The 23,301-nt window shown below is 38.6% G+C and overlaps 1 protein-coding gene across 1 annotated transcript; it reads right to left on the reverse strand.

Annotated features, from left to right (window-relative positions):
- Positions 1-195: 195 nt before the first annotated feature.
- PARL (presenilin associated rhomboid like) lies at positions 196-21,468 on the reverse strand. Its single transcript, XM_067538886.1, has 10 exons — positions 21,163-21,468; positions 19,732-19,924; positions 18,598-18,738; positions 16,004-16,052; positions 13,632-13,727; positions 12,228-12,377; positions 11,626-11,696; positions 10,126-10,227; positions 7,360-7,457; positions 196-5,193 (listed from the first exon to the last, which is right to left on the reverse strand). The coding sequence occupies exons 1-10, from the start codon at positions 21,234-21,236 to the stop codon at positions 5,079-5,081; spliced, it is 1,089 nt and encodes a 362-aa protein (XP_067394987.1). The 5' UTR covers positions 21,237-21,468; the 3' UTR covers positions 196-5,078.
- Between the last annotated feature and the right edge of the window lie 1,833 nt (positions 21,469-23,301).

Genomic DNA, 23,301 nt, shown 5'->3' on the forward strand with positions numbered 1-23,301 from the left:
TAAACAGTAGCTGAGCATACAATGAAAGCCATTTCTTAATCCACTGTGAAAAGAACCACTTCCATCATACCGATCACTGGGATTATAAAATTAATAATATAGCCCTGAGCCGACCACTTTTTTCTTTCATCTTTGGAGGGCTTTCTATCCCTTTCGAATTTCCAGTGTGTTGCAGTAAAATATTTAATGAAGAAATACCGTAAGAATAGATTTTTTATTCATAGTATACATAGTTTGTGCGCCCTTTACTTTTTATACTTGCCTACCAACCAAATCCAACCCTTTAATGTATATTTCATACTTTGTAGGCAGCAATTTATATTTATGGCTTACTATAAATTACATATTTCTTTGAACATTTAGAGACAAAAACATTCCTGATGGAATTACAGGGATGTCATTTGGTCTTTAGAATTTAACATTTTATGTAGTAAGTGGCTATAGGCCAAAATGTCATGCTATAATTTATGATACAGACTCTTTTGTAATGATATATTTAATCATCGTAGCTCACCACACTATCAAATACAAGGCTGTAAACGTCTGACACCTGTAAGGCTAGGTTTTAGCATGTATGTACTGTAAAATCATATAGGACAGGAACCTCATTGTAGAAAGCAATAATCTAGTTCTAAATGGTATCCAAAGATGTCAAATCAGTGATGCATAGGTGTGCAGTGAAACTTTAGAAATATGAGATTTACTGTATCTGATGAAGATTGTAGTTCATCTATTTAATATTTATATCATAGTAGCACCTTAAGGCTGCAGTCAAAATTGAGGCTAGATTGTGCTAGGCACTATACAACCATAGAACTGGGCACCATCGAGTCTAGTATTGTGTCTCCCCCTCAAAATGCAAATATGCACAGAGGAATGCCTTCCTGAGGCCAGTGGTCCCCAGACAGTAGGGCATACCCCTCTAGGGGGGACACAGGAACATTCAGGGTGGCATAGCAGGGCCCAGGCCAGCCCCCTGGCGTGGGGGGGGAGGGATGGAGCACCACCCAGCCCCCCTCTGTCCTCAGCCCCACCCTGGCTGCAGCCCTCAGGGGGGTGCAGACTGGGTAAGGGCAGGGGCACAGACCACAAATGCTTAAGGACTACTGCCTGAAGCAATCTTCTCTTTTTTTAAAGCCCAGCTTGACAAAGCCCTGCCTGGGATGGTTTAGTTGGGGTTGGTCCTGATTTGAGCAGGGGCTGGACTAGACTCTCACCTTACAGAGTGAAATTTGGGCCAAGATTTCAGTGATTCTGACTGCCTCAATTTTTAGTCACCCAACTTAACAACACTTTAAAGAAGCCTGACAGAAGAAAGTGTTATGTACCCTCCCTCTGAAAAATCAGGTCTCTGTGAAGCAGTTCAAGTTAGGTACCCAAAAATGGAATCAACCAAAATCACTAGTCCTATCTACAAATCTGGTCCTGTTACCCCAGTGTATGTATAAATACAAATAGCATTGATCATAAAACACTTTATACACATGAATTGACTTATCAAAATATATACAATGCATATTAATAATGAACTTCCTGGTGCTAGGTCTAGAACTAGTACTTTTTATTTTGTGTGTAGTGACTTTAAGAATAAAGAGCATCTGGGTCAAATGCAGAGTACTTTATCCTGAGAAAGGGATTTTACAATAATGAGGATGAGGAAAACAGGACATCCATTTTCTCTCTTCTTTTCATTGGCGTACTACAAATGATACTCTGATTCCTATTTCTAGGCCTGACAGATTTATTCTCTCTCTCATTTTTCTAACATCTCTTCTGCCCTCACTGTGCCTGCCACTTCCTAGCACAGAGTTCAGCTTTGACATTGTGCATCTCAGAGAGCACCTATACCATCAGCCAATGCTTTGAGCTGCTGCTCAGTGCTGAGACTGTCAGATGGAATTGGCACAAAGGGCATCACACAGACCACAGGAGAAGCCAGAAGAGGTTAGATTAGATTTAAAAGATGACTGCATTTGGAAGCAATTCCACATCACTGAAAAATGCCAAACACTAACTGTAAAGCAAATCAGACGGTGAAGCATCAGTTGTTGGGGGGAACAATATTTAAAACCCAAGAAAAGTTTTATGATTTTAGTATTAATGACTTTTAAATTATTTTATTAAAGATACCAGCATGTTTTCAGGCATGATCTCTTCAAACCTGTCATAGCCATGACAGATTTTTTTTTAAAAGTGACAGTGTATACTTAAATTTTCTAAAAGCCCTTAACAAGGTTCAACATGCATTAGTTTATGCTCCTACATGATTAACCATGACTTTTTTATAGTTATTGCCAGGGTTTTCTTAAGCATAACCCTCTCTACCAAACATTCCCATAAATATTACATTTCATTTTTATTTGCACTAAGCCATTTTAGAAAGGAAATAAAATCTTTCCTTTTGGTGCTTGAACTCAAAAGTGTGTGTGTGAGAGAGAGAGAGATTTTCTTTGCCAGAATGGTAGTTTGTCATAACTTTGGACCACTTCTTCACTTGGCTTAAATTGGAGTACGAGTCAAAACTGAATTAAGTGTTTTTTGAAAACAGGACAATTCTGGTTTTGTATGACAGAACCTCTGACATTGAAGGGAGGCAGGAAGGGGCTGCTTGGCAAAGTGAACGTGACTGTGGACTTGGTCAGAGGAAATCACTTTCATGCCACCTTAAATTGAAGGATCTCACTAGGCTTTCACAAGCATTAATGATTGACTCTGGACAGCCCCAGAAAGTAGCTAAGTGTTATTTACCCCAATCTTACAGATGGTGAAACTTCACCACAGAAAGGCCCAAACATGGCCACAGTTTTTGGGTACCTAACTTGACACTATCACGTTGGTTTTCAGGAGAACTGAGCATCTGCAAATCGTTGCAGTCAATGGGAGCTGCACGTACTTCGCCCTTCTGCAAATCAGGCCCAAGGTGGCTCCGTGCTTGTTTGCCTCATTCTTATGAGTGAGGAGGGCATAGAAATAGAACGGAGGCAGCAAGGAAAGAGCACAGAAAGAGCAGGGTTCTATTCTCTGCTCTGCAAATGACTAAGGCCTGATTTTTTTTTAAGTGCTGGAACCCAAACCTCCACTTAGAGCTGTGGATGCTCAGTTCCTCTGAGCATTACCGTTAACCCCTGCCTAATTTATTTTCTGAGTCTATAAAACATAGTACAAGACTAGGTTTGCATGAGTGTATGTCTTCATTAGATTGTATACATACCACTGCTCTACAACTGGCTATAGTATGTGGCTGCAGCCTACAGGGGATACATAAAACCTCTATCTAAAAAACATAATAAAGACATGGGTGAGAGAATGGAGTAAAGATGAAGTAGGGAGGAAAAGAAAGGGAGGTGTTCAAGAGTGATGGAAAAGAATGAACAAAGAAATAAGAGGGTGAAAATCAAAGGAGCAGACGATTAAATGGGAGTGGGGGCCCATAAGGAAAACCACTGATGGTACAAGCCCACCAACTGAACTTCAGATACCAACTCATATAATAAAATAATAATAATAATAATCTTCAACTCAGAGCTTGCTGTATTTTTCATCACAGGGTAAACAAACTGTTTTGTAACAGTCAATTCCAATGCAACTGGGGGTTAACAGCAACATGCTGGTCAGGAACATCAGTTTTGTCTCCGCCTTTTATTAAATTTGATGCTACTTAGTATCATCATCTTTAGTTTACCAACAGGAAACGCAGATATTACATATATTTTATACCCTGCTTCATTATAAAGTAAACGTGAAAATTTTATATATGCTTATTATAGTTACAAAAGAGACACTTTCATTCCAGTGTAACCCATCTAGTTAAGATAGGTAACTGGCTTATTGGGGCCTCAATCCTGCAAGTTATTTCTCACAGGCAACCCTCTCTGCCCCATTGCAATCAATAGGGCTCCTGGCAGGGATGCACCTGGCATGGCTACCATTGCAGGATGGGGGCCTAGGTTAGTAATTTGCAAAACAAAAAACCCCCACAGAGACCAGTAGTTAAGTGCCTCAATTATTTACATAATAGGAGCCATTTTGATTGGGTCAAACCCCATATTAATCTCAAATTCTTTCAGCTACTTTGTCATCAAAAAGTACCTGTGAAGAGAAAAACAGTGCAGAAGTTTCTGCTGCAGTTTACATTCTCACCTTCTCCATGCATAAAGCTCTGAATCATAGACGACTATTTTAGAATCCTCAAAATAATGCTAAATGAAACTATCGAACAGGAAAGATTTTTTTTTTTTTTTAAATGAATGCATTTCCATTGGTGAGAGAAATGCCAAAGGTGCAATGTCTCCTGTGATAACTCATGGCAAAAATATCCAAACATTAAACAGGCCATTCTAATTACATGCAACAGGACAAAGAGAAAATTCTCCAATGACAAATTCTAAATCCTTGGTTTGGTGATGTCTTGGAGGTAGAAAGAACTGAAAGCTAGAATATGTTGAATAACAACCTGCCATCAGAGCATGAGCCACACTATTTTTACTAGGTGTGAATGCTACTGTACAACTAACATTTAAATGAAGGCCAATATTTTTCATAGATTCATAGAGTTTACAACCAGAAGGGACCATTAGATCATCGAGTCTGACCTCCTGTATATTATGGGCCATTACATTTTACCCACCTCATGCCTGTTCTGAGCCAAATAACTTATTGGGTTAAAAGCATAGCCTCCAGAATGCCATCCAGTCTTGCTCTGATGATATTAAGAGATGGTGGATCTACCTTTCCTTGGTGGTTTGAGGAAATGGTTAATCACTATCACTGTTGAAAATCTAATTTGAATGTGCCAGGCTTCAGCTTCCAGCCACTTAACTGAAAATGTTTCTTCTTGTCAAATTTTTTTTTTTAAATCTGATGCACACCTTTACTTCATAAACCAATCAGATATAAACTTTTATTTTTTTAACTCAGTTCATTCTCTACTGAACTGCATTTATTTGCAAATGTAGTTTACATTAGAAACTACACATTCTAAGAGGTTTTCTGTGAAGTTGCAAAAAAATTCCAGAACCAATTCACTTCCATGTCAAGTAGCACACCATGTTCTGCATAAACAGGCTCTAAAATTAGAATCAGTGAGATCCTCCACCTCCTTTTCCTCGACTCTTAAACCTCATTTCATGCCAAGCCTTCACCAGTGGCTCTCTGTTCTTCCATATGAGTTCATGGCCATAAGTTACATACCACCTGAAAACAAAAACAACACCTTAACTGAAATTAGATGATATGAAACTAAAGTTAAGAATGAGAGAACACTGAAGGACGATAACAGGAATATTTTTTGAACAGAATAATAGATGGGATAAGCCAGAAGAGGCAGTAACAGAAATGAATAGAGTAAATTTGGTAAGATTTTGGAAGAAAACACTGACAAATTTAAGTAAGCTTTCTGGTTCCATTTACTCCTAACAACTTACACGGTTCTATATTCCCACCAGCCCCCAAGCAGTTGAACAGTAGTTAGCACCTCAAATGTCCATCTCCTGTAGCCAAAAAAAATGCAACGAATACCACTCCACTTAAAAGAATATTAGAGCATATTGCTTATGCCAATGCATACTAAGTACGTTGTCTCAGAGGTATTTCCTGGTATGCAAATGAGCTAGAAAAAATCTTGCTCCATTTGAAGCAAACTGCCTCTTCTAGGTGGATGGGTACACAAGTAATTCATTGGAAATAACTTCACTGGCATAACACACAGACATTTAAATGAACATCAGTACTAGAGATTAGCAGAAGATTATGGTGATGTTAGGGACCATGAAAAGGACAGACTAACAGCGCTAGATGAAGCCAGGGATAACATTCTTCCCTCAGTTCTACTATTGCATTTCAGTTGTGATTTGCAATAGCACTTTTGTATCAGTCCTCAGCTTCTGCTAAACAGACTGCCTGTCACACCAAGCTATGTAATGGCTTGGAGGTGTGGACAATTTTATACAAGGGATTATGCACATAACACAATATTCATTTCACCTGTGACCTAATTGGAATACAAACCTAGGTCTTCAATGATGAAGTGATTGAACTGATTATTTACAAGTCTAATGAGTTGGTCTGTGTGGGGGAGGGACAGCAAAGGAAAAAGGGAGTGGATCAGTGCACATGTGCTTTTGAGAAAATTTACTCCAGTTGCCTTCATTATCTTTCTCCCGTGTGTAATATCAGATCTGTCAATGATGTGTGAAACTGTATTACAATGAACACAGTGATACAGATAAATCAAAATGACATGCTAATACTAAATGCTTTAGTGACTTAAGAGAAGAGGTGGTGAGGAGGATGCAGCTCAGAATTTGTCAGTATTAAGGAGTCCAGCAAATAGGAAAGAGAAAGCTAAACTAAATTTGGAGGGCAAGATGAAAGCATTCACTAATTCTTTTTGATCATTTGAATTTCTGACGAGCCATTTTCAGGTAAAAAGAACAATCATTCTAATTACAGTGCAGTCAGCTAAGAGGCATGTGGGAGTGGTTTCTACAGAACTTTTTAGATGTTTTGATGAGCATATATAACTTACTGGGCAAACCTGTGCGTATATATAATAGATATGTATGTTATATATACAAATTTGCTGGGCAAATTTGTATATATAACTTGCTGGGCAAATGCCATTTGCATTGAGTTCTTCATGCTTTATGTAAGTATCAAATAGTGTTTTATTTTAAGTGTAATAAGGCTGTAAGTTAAATAATACCATAGCTCAATCAGAGAAGAAAGAACTATTAGGTAACTAGTTTAATACCTCACAATGCAGAATTGTTTCCTACAATACATTTTTAGTGCTTCAACCCAATTAGCAATAACCTTTTGAAGGCTTCACACAGGAAGACAATGCAGCCAAAATAAAACAATATTAGTAGCCTTTCAAAGGAATTTGACATAACAGATCTCGCATTTGCTCACTAAGTCCCCAAACTGATACACTGTGACATGGGAAGTTTTGACTGAGCTGTGAAGTTGAAAAGATGATTTCACTGTCCAGTGTGTCCTCCATTAGACTACTTTAGGCATTAAGTCTCTGATGTGCAGGGAGTGACATGTATAGCTAGCCCAAGTTAGTGACAATGTTCTGCCAGACGTTCTTAGGGGACAGTTCAGATAGGCTCGCTGTCATTCTAAATAGCCATAAATAGACATTAATACACAATTATACAATGTCAGAAAAGCCAACTATGAATATTACATGAAGGACTGTCAGTGCTGCAAGTTAAACAAAGTTTTCTAGTTAAACACTTGAGTGGCAACATGAAGTCACGGGAAAGATACTGAAAGGCTTTAAATACTTTCTTTTTCTAATTAATAATTGTTTGTGTTCAATCAATAAAGTTAATAGATAATACAAAAACTTACATTCCAAAGAGAGCTCCCCCAAGATGTGCTGCATGGTCAAAAAATTTCCAACCCAGAACAAGCCCCGCTGTATCCATTGCAATAATGGCTTTTAACGCCTAAAAATGAATAAACCATGGTGTGAGCAGAATCTGCAGCAGTCTCAAATATCTAGCTGTAGGAAAACTTCAGATTTACCATTAAGCAAACATTTAAATTATATAACATTCCACATGATATGCAACTATTCTTACCATACTACTACATACTACATCCTTACTACTCAAGTAAATATTTCTCCTGAGACAAGCCCAGACTCTAGCCCTGCAGTTTTCTCACCAGATGATATACATGAAGTTTACTTCTACCAAAAACCACAGAATAAAGGAGGCTAAGAATGTGGTAGTAAATATAATTCATTCAAAATACTCTACAAACACCTAACATGCATTTATTACATTTTGAAAACATATCAGCTCTATTGTGACATCAAGCCAGAAAAGGAGGTAAACAGCTGGAAAAAAGGCACACTACATACACACCAACTAAAGAAGTATAGCAAGTATCTCTTCACAAGTCAGTTCTCTAAGCCATAATAATCATTCTATACAGTAACAGCCTAGATTTGTGTGTGCGCATGCGCGCACGCTCCCAAACACTGCCCGTCCCTGTCTTCCAACCATATGGGTATGCACCTCTGCCTCTACTAAATGGAAGGCATGGGACAGCATCCAAAACTTCCCACCCAGTGAATATCTACTACTAGTACTGAAGTAGCAGACCTATTAAAGAATAGGAGAGATCAGGGTAGGTAAGTACTACTATATAAGCAGAAGTACAGACAAGAGCATGTCGTCCTTTAGTGGATGCAGTTTACTAAGTATAAGCCCTTAGACTACAAGTGTGCATGTTCTTGGGTTATACACTAGCAGTAACATGGGGCAACAGTACACTGAATATTTACCACAGTATTAACTAGAATAAGTAGCACCTAATTATATTTACTCAACATTAAACTAATTGTCTTCAATTCTGAGAGACAGAATTACTTTTACATTTGGATTATAATGGTTAGAGGTTTGGGTGTTTTTTGGCCAAAGTGTAATTAGAAACACAATGGGTGACATCATATCTTATTGGATCAACTTCTGTTGGTGAAAGAGACAAGCTTTCAAGCTTACACAGAGGAGCTCTTCAACTCTGTGTAAACTCAAAAGCTTGTCTCTTTCACCAACAGAAGTTGGTCCAATAAAAAGATATTACCTCATCTACCTGGTCTTTCTAATATCCTGGGACCAATGTGGCTACAACACTGCAGACAGAGTAATTAAGTTTTATGAAGGAGCTACTACTTTCTATTTTAATAGGTTTGTTTTTTTTTTGTTTTTTTTTAACTTTAAAGCATGAAATAATTAGGGTTTAAGGGTACATTATTTGAAAATTAACTAAATGATAAACTTTTTGTTGGCGACAGTGTAAGAGATTAAACTAATGTGAGGTTTACAGTGAAATAACACAGATTCTGTTAAGTTGTTTTAGAGCCACAGTAGGATGGTAAAGTAGGAGGTTAGAAGAACTCATTAAAGAAACTGGAGGCATTAGTGCCTCAGGATGTAGCTAAATGTTTCCTAAAGTTAACTTGTTTCAGGGAAGAAATAAATGAGGGGTTGGTGCAAACACAATATAGACCTGCAGAAAAAACTATATAGTAAAAACAAAGTTCTAAGACTTAAGTTAAAAGAAAGACATGAAGGTTAGATTAACAAATGCTTTGAAATTTAAAACTGATAGTAATCTCAGTAAAATATTTGTTGTAAGGGAATGAGTTTAAACCCAGTTATCTTAAAATGAGTTAAAACAAAGCAATTAAGTTATACTAAAAATGTTCAAGAGCATAGAAAAAAAAGACTGCATATTAACTCGGGAGTCAAGATATGTGAAGAGTTTTTAAACAAAGCGATTTTGATTTTTTCTTGAAGCGGGGAAAGGAATCAAAGAATGAGGATATTAAAAATGTCCCACAACAGCCAGTGATTTATTCCTGTTTCTAGAAATTTGTTTTTGGAAGCAGCAACAGGAAGCATCCAAAGCAGGTGATTAGCATCTACAGCAATGGGCTTAGAAATGATTTTTTCTGGAAAATCAAATTCTCAAATCTGTCTATAGAGTTTACTTTGCAGATCTTTCTTCCTCACCCCCAAGGTATTTTTCACACAGTTCGTTTAAGTAGCATGAAATTGGTATCTAGGTCTTGCAGTTTATCCCTAACAAACCTAGCCATACACTATGTGGCACACTTTTGAATGACTATAGGTTTCCACTTTGCATATGCACAATTTGGTTGTACTTCCTCACAGATACTGGGTTCCCTTCCCCAAACCCCATTTCCTGCAGTTTTAAGAATATGGTTTGAAATATAGCTCCAGGAGGGAATCTAGAAGTTAAGCTCTACAATTAAAAAAAAACAGCCAACCAATTGAAAATAAGAGGCCCGATTCTTAATTGCTCTGCGCTTTTAGTCATTTATACTAGAATAGAGTCCATGCAAAACTCTACCAAATGAGAATAACATTTTATGCCCATTTTGCATTAGTGTAAATGACTATACAAAGTTCAGAGTAACACTGAATCAGGTTTTAAGATTTCAAGCCATGACCATGTATTTAAACAAAAATTAAATATAGCTTATATATTCATGTCAAAAGGAAACATTCAGATACTGCTGGGGTGTAGGGAAAGAAAAATATTTGAAGTATATGATTTCCTCTGGTGTTCAAAGGCACTTACATTTCCTGCTGTAAATGTGAACATTGGAAGAAATATGATGGCTAGCTTTGCTTCTGGCATCTTTGTACATACTCCTGCAAGGATAGTCATTATAGCTCCTGACTGAAAATACATGAAAATACATGAAAGTCAGCTGAGATATTACCCACAAGAAATTTATTTTCTGTATGTGAACCTATTTTCTTGCTGTCTGCCTTTTCCAATGCAGCCCTATAACAAATCCCAAAGCACACAGCAGTATGGTAAGTTTAGTATAAAAATAAATCAAGAAATCACTGCTTTATTTTGAGATCTGGATGTATAAAAGCTGAAAGAATTGCTTCCTATGCCTTCACTGTCTGACCTTCAGAAAGCAAGTGAACAAGTTATAACCCTTTTTTGAAAACCATGTAATTTGTAACAATCACAAATAAATAATGTTAATATAGTGCCTTTCATCCCAATGAACTTTAGAAATATACAGGTAGTACTCCTGAAATACAGTTGTAAGCAGGTGAAAGCAATCAGTTAGTTTAAAGCATGCTGGACAACAGCAGGAAATGATGAATTTTTATTGATATAAGAAATTGAAGCAAACCACTGCTCTAACACAAGTCCATAGGATCCAAGTCCATGCATGGACAGGATCTTAAACTGTATGGATGTTTGTGGGGTAATATCAACATCTGATCAGTGAGAAAGTTACTCAGTGAGAAAGCAAATACAATTGATTTGCAGGATAAGTGAACGGTACTTGGATGGCATTAACTGAAATTCAATTTATAATCAACTGCAGCTCTAGTTGCCCAACAAGTTCCTCCCTCCATTTGAAAAACAAAACATGTCTTTTAAAAGCCAAAACTTTACATGAATAAACCCACCAAAACCATATAACTTGATCCAGCAGCAAGTTCACTTTAACCATACTGTAAGCTGAGTATCTTAAAACATCCCAATGCTTGGATAGCAGGTATTTTTATTTAAAAAAATGAAAGCAGAACAAAAATAAGTATACCACTCCTGCCAACTTCAGACATTCAGATTGAGTGCGCTCAGGCAAAAGTTCTGGGAAGCAAGGAGATGGGAGACATTTCACCAGAATCACTTGTTATTTTCCACTGTCCCATATCATATGATCTCTTCATAAAGCATACAACTTCAATAATTAGAGCGTGCAATTATGCATTACAGCCTCATGTAACAACATTTATAAAATGGTGAGTTCAGTTCTACAACTTATCTGCTCAGTGACAAGAGGTCCTCCTGCTAAGCACTAATTTACAACTCATTAGCATTTAGCAGCATTAGTTCTGAGCTGCTGGTGCCAAGGGCTCGGAAGAATTGCCCACTTCTTGCACAGGAATGACTGTTTAATTACGCTCAGCGCTGGTAACCCCGGCCCGCCTTCAAGCCAATATATCCCTGACTTCTAAGCAAGCAGTGCAATACAGTACTTTGAAACTGGTTTTAGTCATGCAATGTGATATAATATTTTGGGATTTTAAAACGTATGCTACTCACAGCTCCAAGTGATGGTCCAAATCTTCCAGTAGTTACTTTACTGACATAACTGACAAAAGTGGAGATTACACCTAAAAAGGTGAAATTACTATTAGAAACCATGCCAGGAATGTATGTAATAGGCAGGAAGCACCAAAACGTTGTCTGAATGTTTCCATGTGGTATCTTGCACACTAACTTTTTAACTGAATTTTTTGAGGAGGCTGCCATGGAGACTAGAAACAGTTGTAGTTTTGCCTGTCGTCTCAGGGATGTCATAAGAAAATGTTAAAAACTATTGTATTTCAGTACGGAAGCATGATTTTTAAAGACAAGGCTTGCACTTTGATATCTTAAAAACAAACATTCCAAAGTGGTAAGTGTTCTGTTCTTTCTTCATTCAGTGCCTCACACAATGGCATCCTGGTCCATGATTAGGGCTTTAGATACTATGGTAATAGACACTAAGTAAAATAAGCACTATGGTTGGTGTATAACCGCCTAAAAGACTGAAGAATCAGCATCTCTGTAGCCATAAAAAGATACCTTAATCTGTCTCTCACTTTCTATCTGCATAAATATGGTTGACACTTCTTTAAAGTTTTTATATTTTTAAAAATTACCTGCAGAGAGGTACAGCGCCATAAACTGTTCACGTCCCAAAAGAGACACTATACTTGAAGAAAAACTCCACAACACATACATATTTGCAGCCATGTGGAAGAAAGAGAAATGACTAAATGTAGAGAGCAGCATGGGAGAGCAAAGGACTCCTACAAGAAGACGAAAACCAGTAGTTAAAAGAAGAACAAACACAGGCCATTTTATTTTCATTTGTGTGCATAAGAACTTACATACTGGAAGTTTAGCAAGAGAAAATGTAGGGTAGTTATCAGACTTCTTAAATATTTTAATAAGCTTTTATACATATAAAATGTGAAGTGTAATGAGCATCAGATGCAGCGTGGTAACTGCTGAAGCATGCAACATTTTCTAAGATTTGTAACCCATATGACAAAGTACCCTAAATATTTCCTTGTGGGAAGATTACATAGGTTTTTGGGTTTTTTTCCCCCAAAAGCTTCCACAACATTCTTTGGAGAGAGAGTGGGAAAGCCACTTTTCTTCATAAGGGTTTTGTCCAATTATTACTGCTTAGATTAAGGTATGAAGGAGAATCTTATCTTTCATTTAAAAAAGTTTCTACTCCTATTCATTGCAGTGGTAAAGGTAAATAGATTAAACCTAGAGATTGGTTTCTAAGTATCAAAATTTCAGATGACTCGAAATCAGCTGGGAGTCCAACTCCTAATGAAATTCAACAGTGAGTTGCCTAATTTCCTTAAGTTTTCAAAATCCCAGCCTAAAGGCACAAACATCTGGGTTTCACTTCTGCAGCAGGAGTGAAGGGATGGAAGGTACCTGAAGTGTCCTCCATACCCCCCTTTCTATTTTGTAAATGAACCCCAACTGCTTGTGCCGTTAGAACCTACTATTTGTTTCTATCTGTTAACATTTTCAAGGCTATTTTACCTTGAATGAAAACTGAGATTCTCCTTCATGTGGAGAAAAGGCCAGCTCTATGGTTAGGGACTTATATGAATACCCTCATGCTCATCGATAGTATATAATTAATGTTATAGTGATAAGTGAGAGCACACCATTTTGACTGTGTGGTGGTGACCATCTCCCCTGCACTCAGGCCACTAGTTCCTATCAGGAGGGAATATTAATGTTCAGAAATAAAGAACAATTTCAAAACAGATTTTTTAAGAACCACGGCACATTTAAAGATAGTGGACCTAAAAATCTTGACATTATGAGCTCTACAAAAAGCTATTTTTGGAAAAAATGTGTTTCTATAAATGTATTATTTATAACTTCTTTCTCCAAGGCCTGCCTGTTCAACTGGACAAATGTGTGTGGGATGGCTGGCATAAATTACTTGCAGCTTCATCTTAAAACCTTTACCATACCGGCATGTAGTTCGCACATGCACTTCACATACATAATTACTGTACACTTACTAGAGGCTGGATTAGATGTGAAGTAAGTAACCATTGTCCGCTGCATAGAAGGGATTCTCCATAAACAGAACACAAAGACATTTGCAGCTATGATACCTAATAAGAAAAAAATCCAATTTAGAAACAAAGTATGAATATAACATGCAGAATGAAACACACAGTAGCAACTGTTGGCCACTGTCAGAAGACAGGATACTGGGCTAGATGGACCATTAGTCTGACCCAGTATGGACATTCTTATGTTCAGAATTTCAGAACCACGTTTACAACAACATCCACGTTTTTCTTTGCTACACCCATACAACAAATGGCAATTTTCTAAAAAAAAATTTTCTAATGGATTAAGAAAAATTAACTGGAATTTGAAATCTTTACACAATGTTTTTAACTGAAGTCACATTTTGTGTCTAAACTAGCATTCCTTTAGTTGCACAAAATATGTATAAATATACTGTCCAGTGAGTCACTTCCAAAAAAATCTAAACTAACTACATATTTAAGCCTTTGTAATTTACAAATTGTTGTTTACTTACTAAATTTTAATGCTGATCATATTCTAATTTAGATAAGAATGTAAATGACAGAGCAGACTGATGGAAGTTTACATCCTGGCATGTTTCCAAGTGCTTTGTAGACTCCCAAGACCAAATTAAAATATAGCTGTGGCTCTAGAAATCATATAAAGCTGTTTTTAAAGATCTGAATGGTTTATATTATAAATCTGGCATTACTGGGGTGGGGGAGATAATTTCTTGCCTGGTAAAAAGTTAGATTCCTTATTTTCATGACTTATTTGAAAGACTCCTACTCAATTCAAAAAACAAATATTCTTGACAAAATAATTTTAATATCTGAAACCCTCAATTTAGACTATGTATAATCTACTTTCCCTGAGCTGCTTTTAACTTTGAGAGAGCCTATCCTCTATTCTATAGTGCTTTCTTATTAACCAAAGATTTCACTATGTGCTCAACAATACAAAGTTGTAGAAGACCTTGGCAAGGGATTTTTGCAAAATAATTCCAAATCTGTTCTGGTGCAATGTGGGAGATAAATATGTTTGAAGCGTTATAATGTATGCCAGTTAAATTTACATGTAATATAAATATTAACCATGGAGATGATGCATGATTAATTTTCCACCTGATTTTTCCAGATAAAATATTGGTTCCAATTTGTCTAGACACAAAAAAGCTTAGGTTGGATGTTAAAAGTAATCCAAAATATTGTATAAAACCAGTTGACTGGACCTTATATTTATTTAGCTGGAATTCTTTTAACGATTGATGAATTGCCGTAGATATTATACTTAAAAGCTATTTATTTTTACACTACCAAGCAATCCTTTAAAATGAGGCAGAAAGTAGTTGGAATACTTGTGGTTTAAATATTTTGACCTTAAAGATTAACTGTGTGTGTGTGATGGCAAATGGAAACACTGATTATTTAGGCTCCAATATGATTAATAGAAATCTGCTCAGGTATTCAGTAAATATTTTTACATGCAGCATACATAACACTGAGCATATGTTAGCCAATTTACGACATCTAATCTAATTCTCATTTATTTTTCTCTTTAAGCTGAATAGCTATGTGAGATGTCCATTAATGGGATTTAATGCATTAAGCCAACTCCATGTAGTCTCCATTTAAATATAAATGCTCCTTTATGATGCAACAAAATCTGATGCACAAGAAGATAGCTACCTCCTGTTTGCAATATAGTGTATGCAGTTCTGACACATTAACAGGAAGCAGTAAATTTATGCTCCAACACCCCATTGAGAGATTACAGTACATTTCCATTGTTTCTGGTTATGGTGCATAAAATTGCATGATATTTCTTGAATGGTAAAATAAAGAATATTTCCAGAAAAAGGAAAAAAGATAGACATATGGCCATTTTACACAGTAATATACAGTAAATCCACCCTTTCATGAGAGAGTTGTTAACTAGAAAGACAATTAATATCTGACATGCTTTATGCTGGTAGTAATAGTATTGCTTTTCAAGCTCTGGCAAGGTTGTAGAAATTCTTTAATAAATAGTAAGTTATGCTACTTCTGAAGGTCCCTCATGCCCAATTTTTACTGTACTTCTATACATGTAACAGAAAGAAGATTGACTAATATTGCACATTATTCCAAACAAGTGAGCGGAGATTTCAATTTAATATACAAGAAATATATTCTGTGAGAAGGAATGTGTAGCAGAGGCAGACATGGAATGAAAATAGCGTGTACGTACACAGATTTGCTTTGTTTCTAACAATCGATAAGCATGGTATGAAAGCCATCTATTGTGACATACTGTACCTGTTTGCCATAATTCTCTTCCTGTGAATGTCTAATACTTGTAAGCAAACACAAACCTGTCACAGTCCGCTGACCCTCACTCAAGCTATTCCACCACTTGTTAATCTGAAAGAGAATAAGTAGTATTTCACTGACCTCCCAAAATAGCCAGGATATCAGAAATATTTAAGTCACATAAGATTCCACTAAAAAAAAAAAGAAATCAAGTTCCTTTTAACAGAAGGATTGAGTGAATATAAGTTTCTAATATTTATTCGGTTAGACTTGAAAATAGCTTTTCTTTTATAGAAAGTTACATTTCCTGTTCATGTATTTTTTAAACTCTCTCCTTTCAGTCCAATATCTTATAACAATAAAAGGTCCAGTCCTCACATGGTATAAAATAGCATAGCTCCACTGAAATCCAAGGAACTATGTCAGTTTATACCAATGAGGATCTAGCCCACAATATTTATTTGTATCTCCTAGGCTGAGCCTCTTCCTGACAGCTATTTGTGGTCTCCCCCCACCCACCTTTGAGGGAATCCATCTTTGTGCCAAAGGTCACTTTTTGCAGAAGTTGCTCATAAGATGTGGTAGTCACTCCCCTTTGTATCCATCGCAGCCCATCCCTCCTCCACCTTTTAAAAAAACCCTACAAAAATATATTTTGATCAGTCAGCTCTTATTTAGGTATGCTCTTCCCCCTCCCAACCCCGTCCCCTTCTAATAGTCTGTTTTGTTTTCAGATTTTTTTTTTTAAATAGTTGGTTTGATTGTAGCTAGTAATAGATGCTACATAATTTATTTCTGTAGGTTGGACAAAAAGTAACCAAATACGGTTTCAGTAAATTGTTCATTTCAAAGTCATCACTCCATCTCTCTCCACTTCTTTAATTATCTGGCATAGGATCTAGCTAAATCCACATCAGTATTTGCTCCTCATCATGTCCTCCAGTATGGTCATTATGCAAACATTATTTTGTATAATACAAAAAGCCTACGTGCCTTTACTAACTAGCAGTGGATATTGAATTTAGAAAGATTCTTGTATTACAAGATGGGAGTTAGATTTTTAAAAACTGTATTAGCAATGACATGGTAGCTTTGTTTATAATATTTTAGATGGGAAATAGCTAATTAGAATCCAGCAGCCATCAGATTGTGAAGTAAACAAGTTTAGTTCTGAACTATTTCTAAATACTCTTAAGGGGCAGCTTTGATTTTACCTGTGATTCATAAGAACACAGATGACTAGGCATGCATTTGTACAGGAGTACTACAGTGTATTCAACTCACATCATGGACACAGAGGGTTCCTCTGCATCCTGCTCAGGGCACGGTGCCTCTGCAGCTGCACACTCATCCCTACTAATACTAGAAGAAACAGACTAGGAATCAAATCTGCTCTACTGCACGTCAGGGAACTAACTTCTCAATGGCCATAAAATGTACAGAACCCGTTTCTTATGTTTTAAATTAAAACATTATGTCAAAGTGCAAGTGACTGATACTTTCAGTGTTGCCAACTGATGATTTTATCATAAGTCCAGCAATATTTGGTCTTTCTTAGTCAAATTCTGGAGCCAGATGTTTACTTGATTATTATTTTTTTTTAAATGTTTGTTTACAAAAAAAGTTTCTAGCCCTTTCATTGCAAAGAAAAGCTTGAAAACATGAATCTTAAAAGCTCAAAAACCAAAAGACAAATAAGAACCTATTTATGAAACTATCTTAAAAATCATGAGGTTTTTTTTAAACACACTTAACATGTTGAAAAAAATGTGAGTGGCATTTGAAGATACATTAGACATACCAAGAACTATTGGGCTCTCTGATTTTTTATTTTTTTGAGGTGGGGGGGGGGGAAGGAAGGGAGCTGCTATTTCACCTTTTCAGTACCTATTTGGTAGCGTTGCCAAATGTTTAGTTTTCATCTGCGCTAATTGTGAATCAGCTTCCTTTTTAATTAACATATAGAACACTATAAGCTGCTAGCCATCTCCCCCAGCCCAGAAAGAACTAATGCCACCCCCAAAAGTCTATTCAGGCCTTTCTTTCAGGATCCAGTTTCATTCTTTAAATAGAAAACTCAAGAGTAACACACAGTTATTCCTCTGACTAAAGCAGTTTGCAGGGGACCAGAGGCCTTTCCACTTCATCCCTCCCCCCTGCTCCAGAGCCAGCCATTGGAGCCAACTTCCTTCCTGAAGCTCTCCTAGCCCTTTATAGGAATCAGCTGTCCCATTCCCATCTGTGTCTGATAATCAAACAGGGAAGGCGGCCCCAAGCTCCTTGACCTTAAAGGGACAGACCTCCTGTTATGCAGACCTGTCATTTTTGCCATACAGCACTAATTAAATTAACAACTTTTCTAAGTGCCAAAATCTGATACTATAAAATGAGACAAGTTTTATTACTATTTTTACTACTATTACTGTCACTCAACCAATACTAGAGACATTTATATACATGCCTGATTTGTAGTTTGCCATGTAGTCAATATTGTATAAAACAATCTTCTAAGGTTACATTAAGTGGTATGTTAAGTGTCATTCTGTAAAGCACTAAGTACACTGCTCATATGCAATAAATGTGTATTGGAGTCCTATAGCCCCTGTATTAACCAGTTAACACATTTTAATGCACACAATAGTTATGTTCCGTGTACCTGCTTTCTGAAGTCTCCATTTTTCTGAGGTTGTAACTTTTCCATCCAATCTGCTCGAGCTTCATCAAAATAGTTCTGGACCCGGGATTTTAGGTATTCATACTGCCAAATAGCAGCTGATCCAAATGCACAGCCTGTAAACTACGTAACATTAGATGCATTTAAAACCAAAGTCTAATATGGAAGACATCTTTATACAATTTTAGGTAAACATTTAGTGTGTGCTCCTACTGCACTTACATATTATATTAAAAACATTCAAAAAGTGAAGTTCTCACTGAATTACATAGCAATATTGATTAATAAATACTTAATAAGTCTTCATTTATGGCTGTTTTGCCAAACATTTCAGGTTACTGCCTAACTTCTAGTTTATGGCAGAATTAGACAATACTGTGACGCAAAAATCAGAATTCCTGTTGCAAAATTTAATGTCAGTGTGCTATACACTCTGCTCCTTTCTACTTGCTAGGAGAAGTATTCATTCCCTTTTCTTTTAGTCTGGAAGGAGAAGGGAAACAGGTACCAGAGGATGGGATACTGACTGGGATGCAATGGGGAAGGCACTCTGACCTTCAAGGGTGATTCAGAAAGGCTGTAGAGAATATGAAAGCAGCGTGTTTAGCTTCATGCTGATTTTTATTTTTAACCTTACTCAGGAGAGGGAGAAATACTGGCAACACTCAGGTCTCAGTAAAAAGCTAGGTGCCTCGTATATATATGAGAAATGTATTGAAGAGCATTCTCTCCCTGTGAAAGAGAAGACAGCTAACTTAGGACTGGCAAGGAAGACACTGTACGTATTATAAAAATACAGGACTATTTAAGCAGGCATTCCCTCGCTAATAGGGTAAGAATTTGGTAATACTCCTCCTCGAAGAAATCTACCAAACCATTGAAGATAGTGAGTTAAAATAGAAAAAAGCACATTCTGAGAAAATTGTTTTAAAAAAATTAAGAAAAGGTACCTTGATGGTGTACAGCCTCATGCAATAAGTGTTCGTGATTAAATAGCATTATTTTTAATGAAATACTCTTGCTTATCCTGCACAACTTGTGTTGCAGTCATCTGCCCAAGTAACTCCCCATCAATGCTACTTCTAATACATGTAACATGATAGCACAAACAATTACCCCAACTGTAAAAAAGAATGGCTTCACAAGATGTTTCAGCGAACGGGAAGAACTACAAAAGACTGTTTCCTGTACTGGAGGAGACAGACTGCTTCTGTATGGTTTGGAGCCAGTTTCTTGGTTTGTTTTTCGAGGTTCCATCTTTTGTGGCATTCTTTTGAATCCATTTCTTTGCAGTGTATATAAAGTAAATCTGGGGAAAAGGAGAAGAAATGTCTGCCACAGACAAAGTCAATGCTGAATCATTCTAAATATCTCTATTTACACTCAGAGCATCTTACTATCTAAATGTTATCAAAACTTTTGGGGGAGGAGGGAAAAGAGAGGGCAAGTCTCAGTAAGTGGAGAAAGACCAGCACCTTTCTTTACACCATTGTAAAGACGCATGCTCTCCTGTTGCATGCCACAGAATTTTCTTGCTTCAGGATTTACTTTGCCCTTCACAGAATGGGGGAAACTAGCTATTTTGTGTTTGTCTGTCTCATTTTCCATGCTAGCTCCCATAAGGATATGAAAATACTATAATCACAGCCTCAGCAGGACCCTAGCTAAAAGTGCTGGCACCAGGGTGCAACTCTGTTCTTTATAGTTCTTTATAGTGTTATCAAACCAACTCAGACAATCCATTTCACGAGAGAGGGAAGCTCCTGGGCAGCAGCTCACGTTTCAGGCCTTAGAAGGAGAGAGTTAGTTTTCTATTGCTTCAAATGCAATCCTTAGTGTATTATCTTCTTAACAAATATGGTTTTAAAAAATCCAGTGGTTGCGCACTGTGCTTGGTTCAATACTGAAGGAACTTCAATGGTGGGAATTTCCTAACTGTAATGCTGGGTCTTAGTACAGCACAGGCCCTAGGCAAGGACGTGGCGTTACAGACAAACAGCTCTCTCGCTCGGTTAAATGCCCGGAGTGTCTCGGCCGTCCCCAGCCAAGGGATCCCAGGGGCGGGCTAGGAGCCGGGCAGAGGTGCCAGGTATGTGCTGGGCGATCCATGGGCCCAACAGCGGCTCCACCTCGCTGGGCTTCACTGCCCGGCTTGACCTGCAAGGGATCCTCCCTGTTTCCTCTGAAACGCACCCTGGGGCGGGCCATGGAGCGGCCGGCTCGAAGGCAGGACCAGGAGAGCGGCAGGCCCCGCCAAGGCAGGCGAGGCCAGGCTGGGTCTCGGCGGTTGGGTGGAAGCCCTCAGCGCGCAGCCGGCACGTTCCTCACACGGCCCGCGTTACCAGCCCGGTCACTGCGCGGAGCCTGAGGGGTCAGTGACAGCTCGCAAGGGGCCGGGCCCTTTCCCAGCCCCACTAGCAGCCATCGGGGGCACGCCCCGCCCCCACTGCCTAGCACCCAGACCCCCTCTCGCCTCATCGCGCCGGCCTCAGCAGCGGGAGCGCGACCCCGGGCGGCCCCATCCCGGGCGGGTCGCTCCTCCAGTACCTGTGCCCCCGGGAGCGGCGGCCGCTCAACGCCTCTCGGCTGCAGCAGAGCCGGGCCCAGCAGCTCCACGCCATGTTCCCTGGCCCGCCCCGCCGCACTCAAGCGTTTCCGGAGCACCCAGTAGCCCTGGCCGCCATCTTGCGAGGGGCAGCGCTCGCTCACTGTCAGCAGCGCGTCACAAGGGGACAGGGAAGGACTGATCCGCTCGGGACAGGCCGGCCTTGACTGGGACTAGGTGGGGGCTTCCCAGCAGCTAGTGATTCCGGCGCAGAGGCTGCGCGCTAGCTCCCCGGGCGCCATGTTGAGAAGGGTATTTCCGGTATCCCTTGTCAACATCAGCCACCATGCTGAGAAGGATATATGCCGCATCCCACTTCGGTCGCCATGTCGAGAAGGTCATTACCTGTCTATGCTCGACCTCGGGCGCCATGCTGAGAAGGGCATTTCCGGTCTTCTCTGCTCAACCCGGGCTGCCATGTTGAGACGGGCAATTTCCACGTGAACGGAGAATTCCCCTTAGCCGCCATATTGAGAGGGGCATTTTGAAGACTGTTCACTTAAGTGAAGGCTGTTTCCCAGATGGCGGCTGCCAGGGTCCCTGGGCAGGGCTGGAGTTTAGAGCCTACTGGGTCTGGGTTTGATGCTGAGGGGAGCAGCTGCTGTAGGGTTGGGGGAAGCAGAGCCTGGGGGCTAAGCAGAAGCCTCAACCGCAGGAGGCCCTGGGAGTGGTGGACCCCCTGGCCACTCCTACCCCCACCCCTAGACCTTCCTGGCCATGCAGGGTTGTGGGACTTGCAATCTGATGGGGCTGGACTGTCAGCTGAGAAAGGGGAACTACACATAAATGAGGAAGGTAGTTAAACAGAAATTAAAAGGTACAGTGCCAAAAATGAAATCTCTGCAAACTGTGTGGAACCTTTTTAAAGACACCATAATAGAGGCTTAATTTAAATGTATAACCCAAATTAAAAAAAATAGAGGATAAAAAAGTGCCGTTATGGCTAAACAATAAAGTAAAAGAAGTTGTTAGAGGTAAAAAGGCATTCTTTAAAATGTGGAGTTAAATTCTATTGAGGAAAATAGAAAGGAGCATAAACTCTGGCAAATGAAGTGTGAAAATATAATTAGGAAGGCCAAAAAAGAATTTGACATTTGAATTTGAAAGCTAAAAACTTAAAAAGTAGCAATAAAAATTATTTTAAGTACATCAGAAGCAGGAAGCCTGCTAAACAACCAGTGGAGCCATTGAACAACAGAGATGCTAAAGGAGCACTCAAGGAAGGTAAGGCTATATGGAGAAACTAAATTCTTTGCATCAGTCTTCATGGCTGAGGATATGAGAGAAATTCCCAAATCTGAGCCATTCTTTTTAGGTGACAAATCTGAGGAACTGTACCAGATTGAGGTGTCACTAGAGGAGGTTTTGGAACAAATAGATACATTAAAAAGTAAGGAGTCACCAGGATCAGATGGTATCCACCCAAGAGTTCTGAAGGAACTTAAATGTAAAATTGCAGAACTACTAACTGTGGTATATAACCGATCATTTAAATCAGCTTCTGTACCAGATGAGTGGAGTATAACTAATGTGATGCCAATTTTTTTAAATGACTCCAGAGGCGATCCCGGCAATTACAGACCTGTAAGTTTAACTTTAGTACCAGGCAAATTGTTTGAAACTATAGTAAAGAACAGAATTATCAGACACATAGATGAATATGATTTGTTGGGGAAGAATCAACATGGCTTTTGTAAAGGTGCTTCACTAATCTGCTAGAATTCTTTAAGGGGGTCAACAAGCATGTGGACAAAGGTGATCCAGTGGATATAGTGTACTTAGATATTCAGAAAGCCTTTCACAAGATCTCTCACCAAAAGCTGTTAAGCAAAGTAAGCAGCTATGGAATTGGAGGGCAGGTCCTATCCTGGTTAAAAGATAGGAAACAAAAAGTAGGAATTAATGGTCGGTTTTCAGAATGGAGAGAGGTAGATAGTGATGTCCACCCAGGATCTGTAGTGGGACCAGTACTGTTCAACATATTCATAAATGATCTGGAAAAAGGGGTAAACAGTGAGGTGGCAAAATTTGCAGACGATACAAAACTACTCAAGATAGTTAAGTCCAAAGCAGACTGTGAA

The sequence above is a fragment of the Emydura macquarii genome, unplaced genomic scaffold (assembly GCF_026122565.2).
Source record: "Emydura macquarii macquarii isolate MOO-44397 ecotype Brisbane River unplaced genomic scaffold, CSIRO-AGI_Emac_v2 contig_499, whole genome shotgun sequence".
Lineage (NCBI taxonomy): Eukaryota > Metazoa > Chordata > Testudines > Chelidae > Emydura > Emydura macquarii.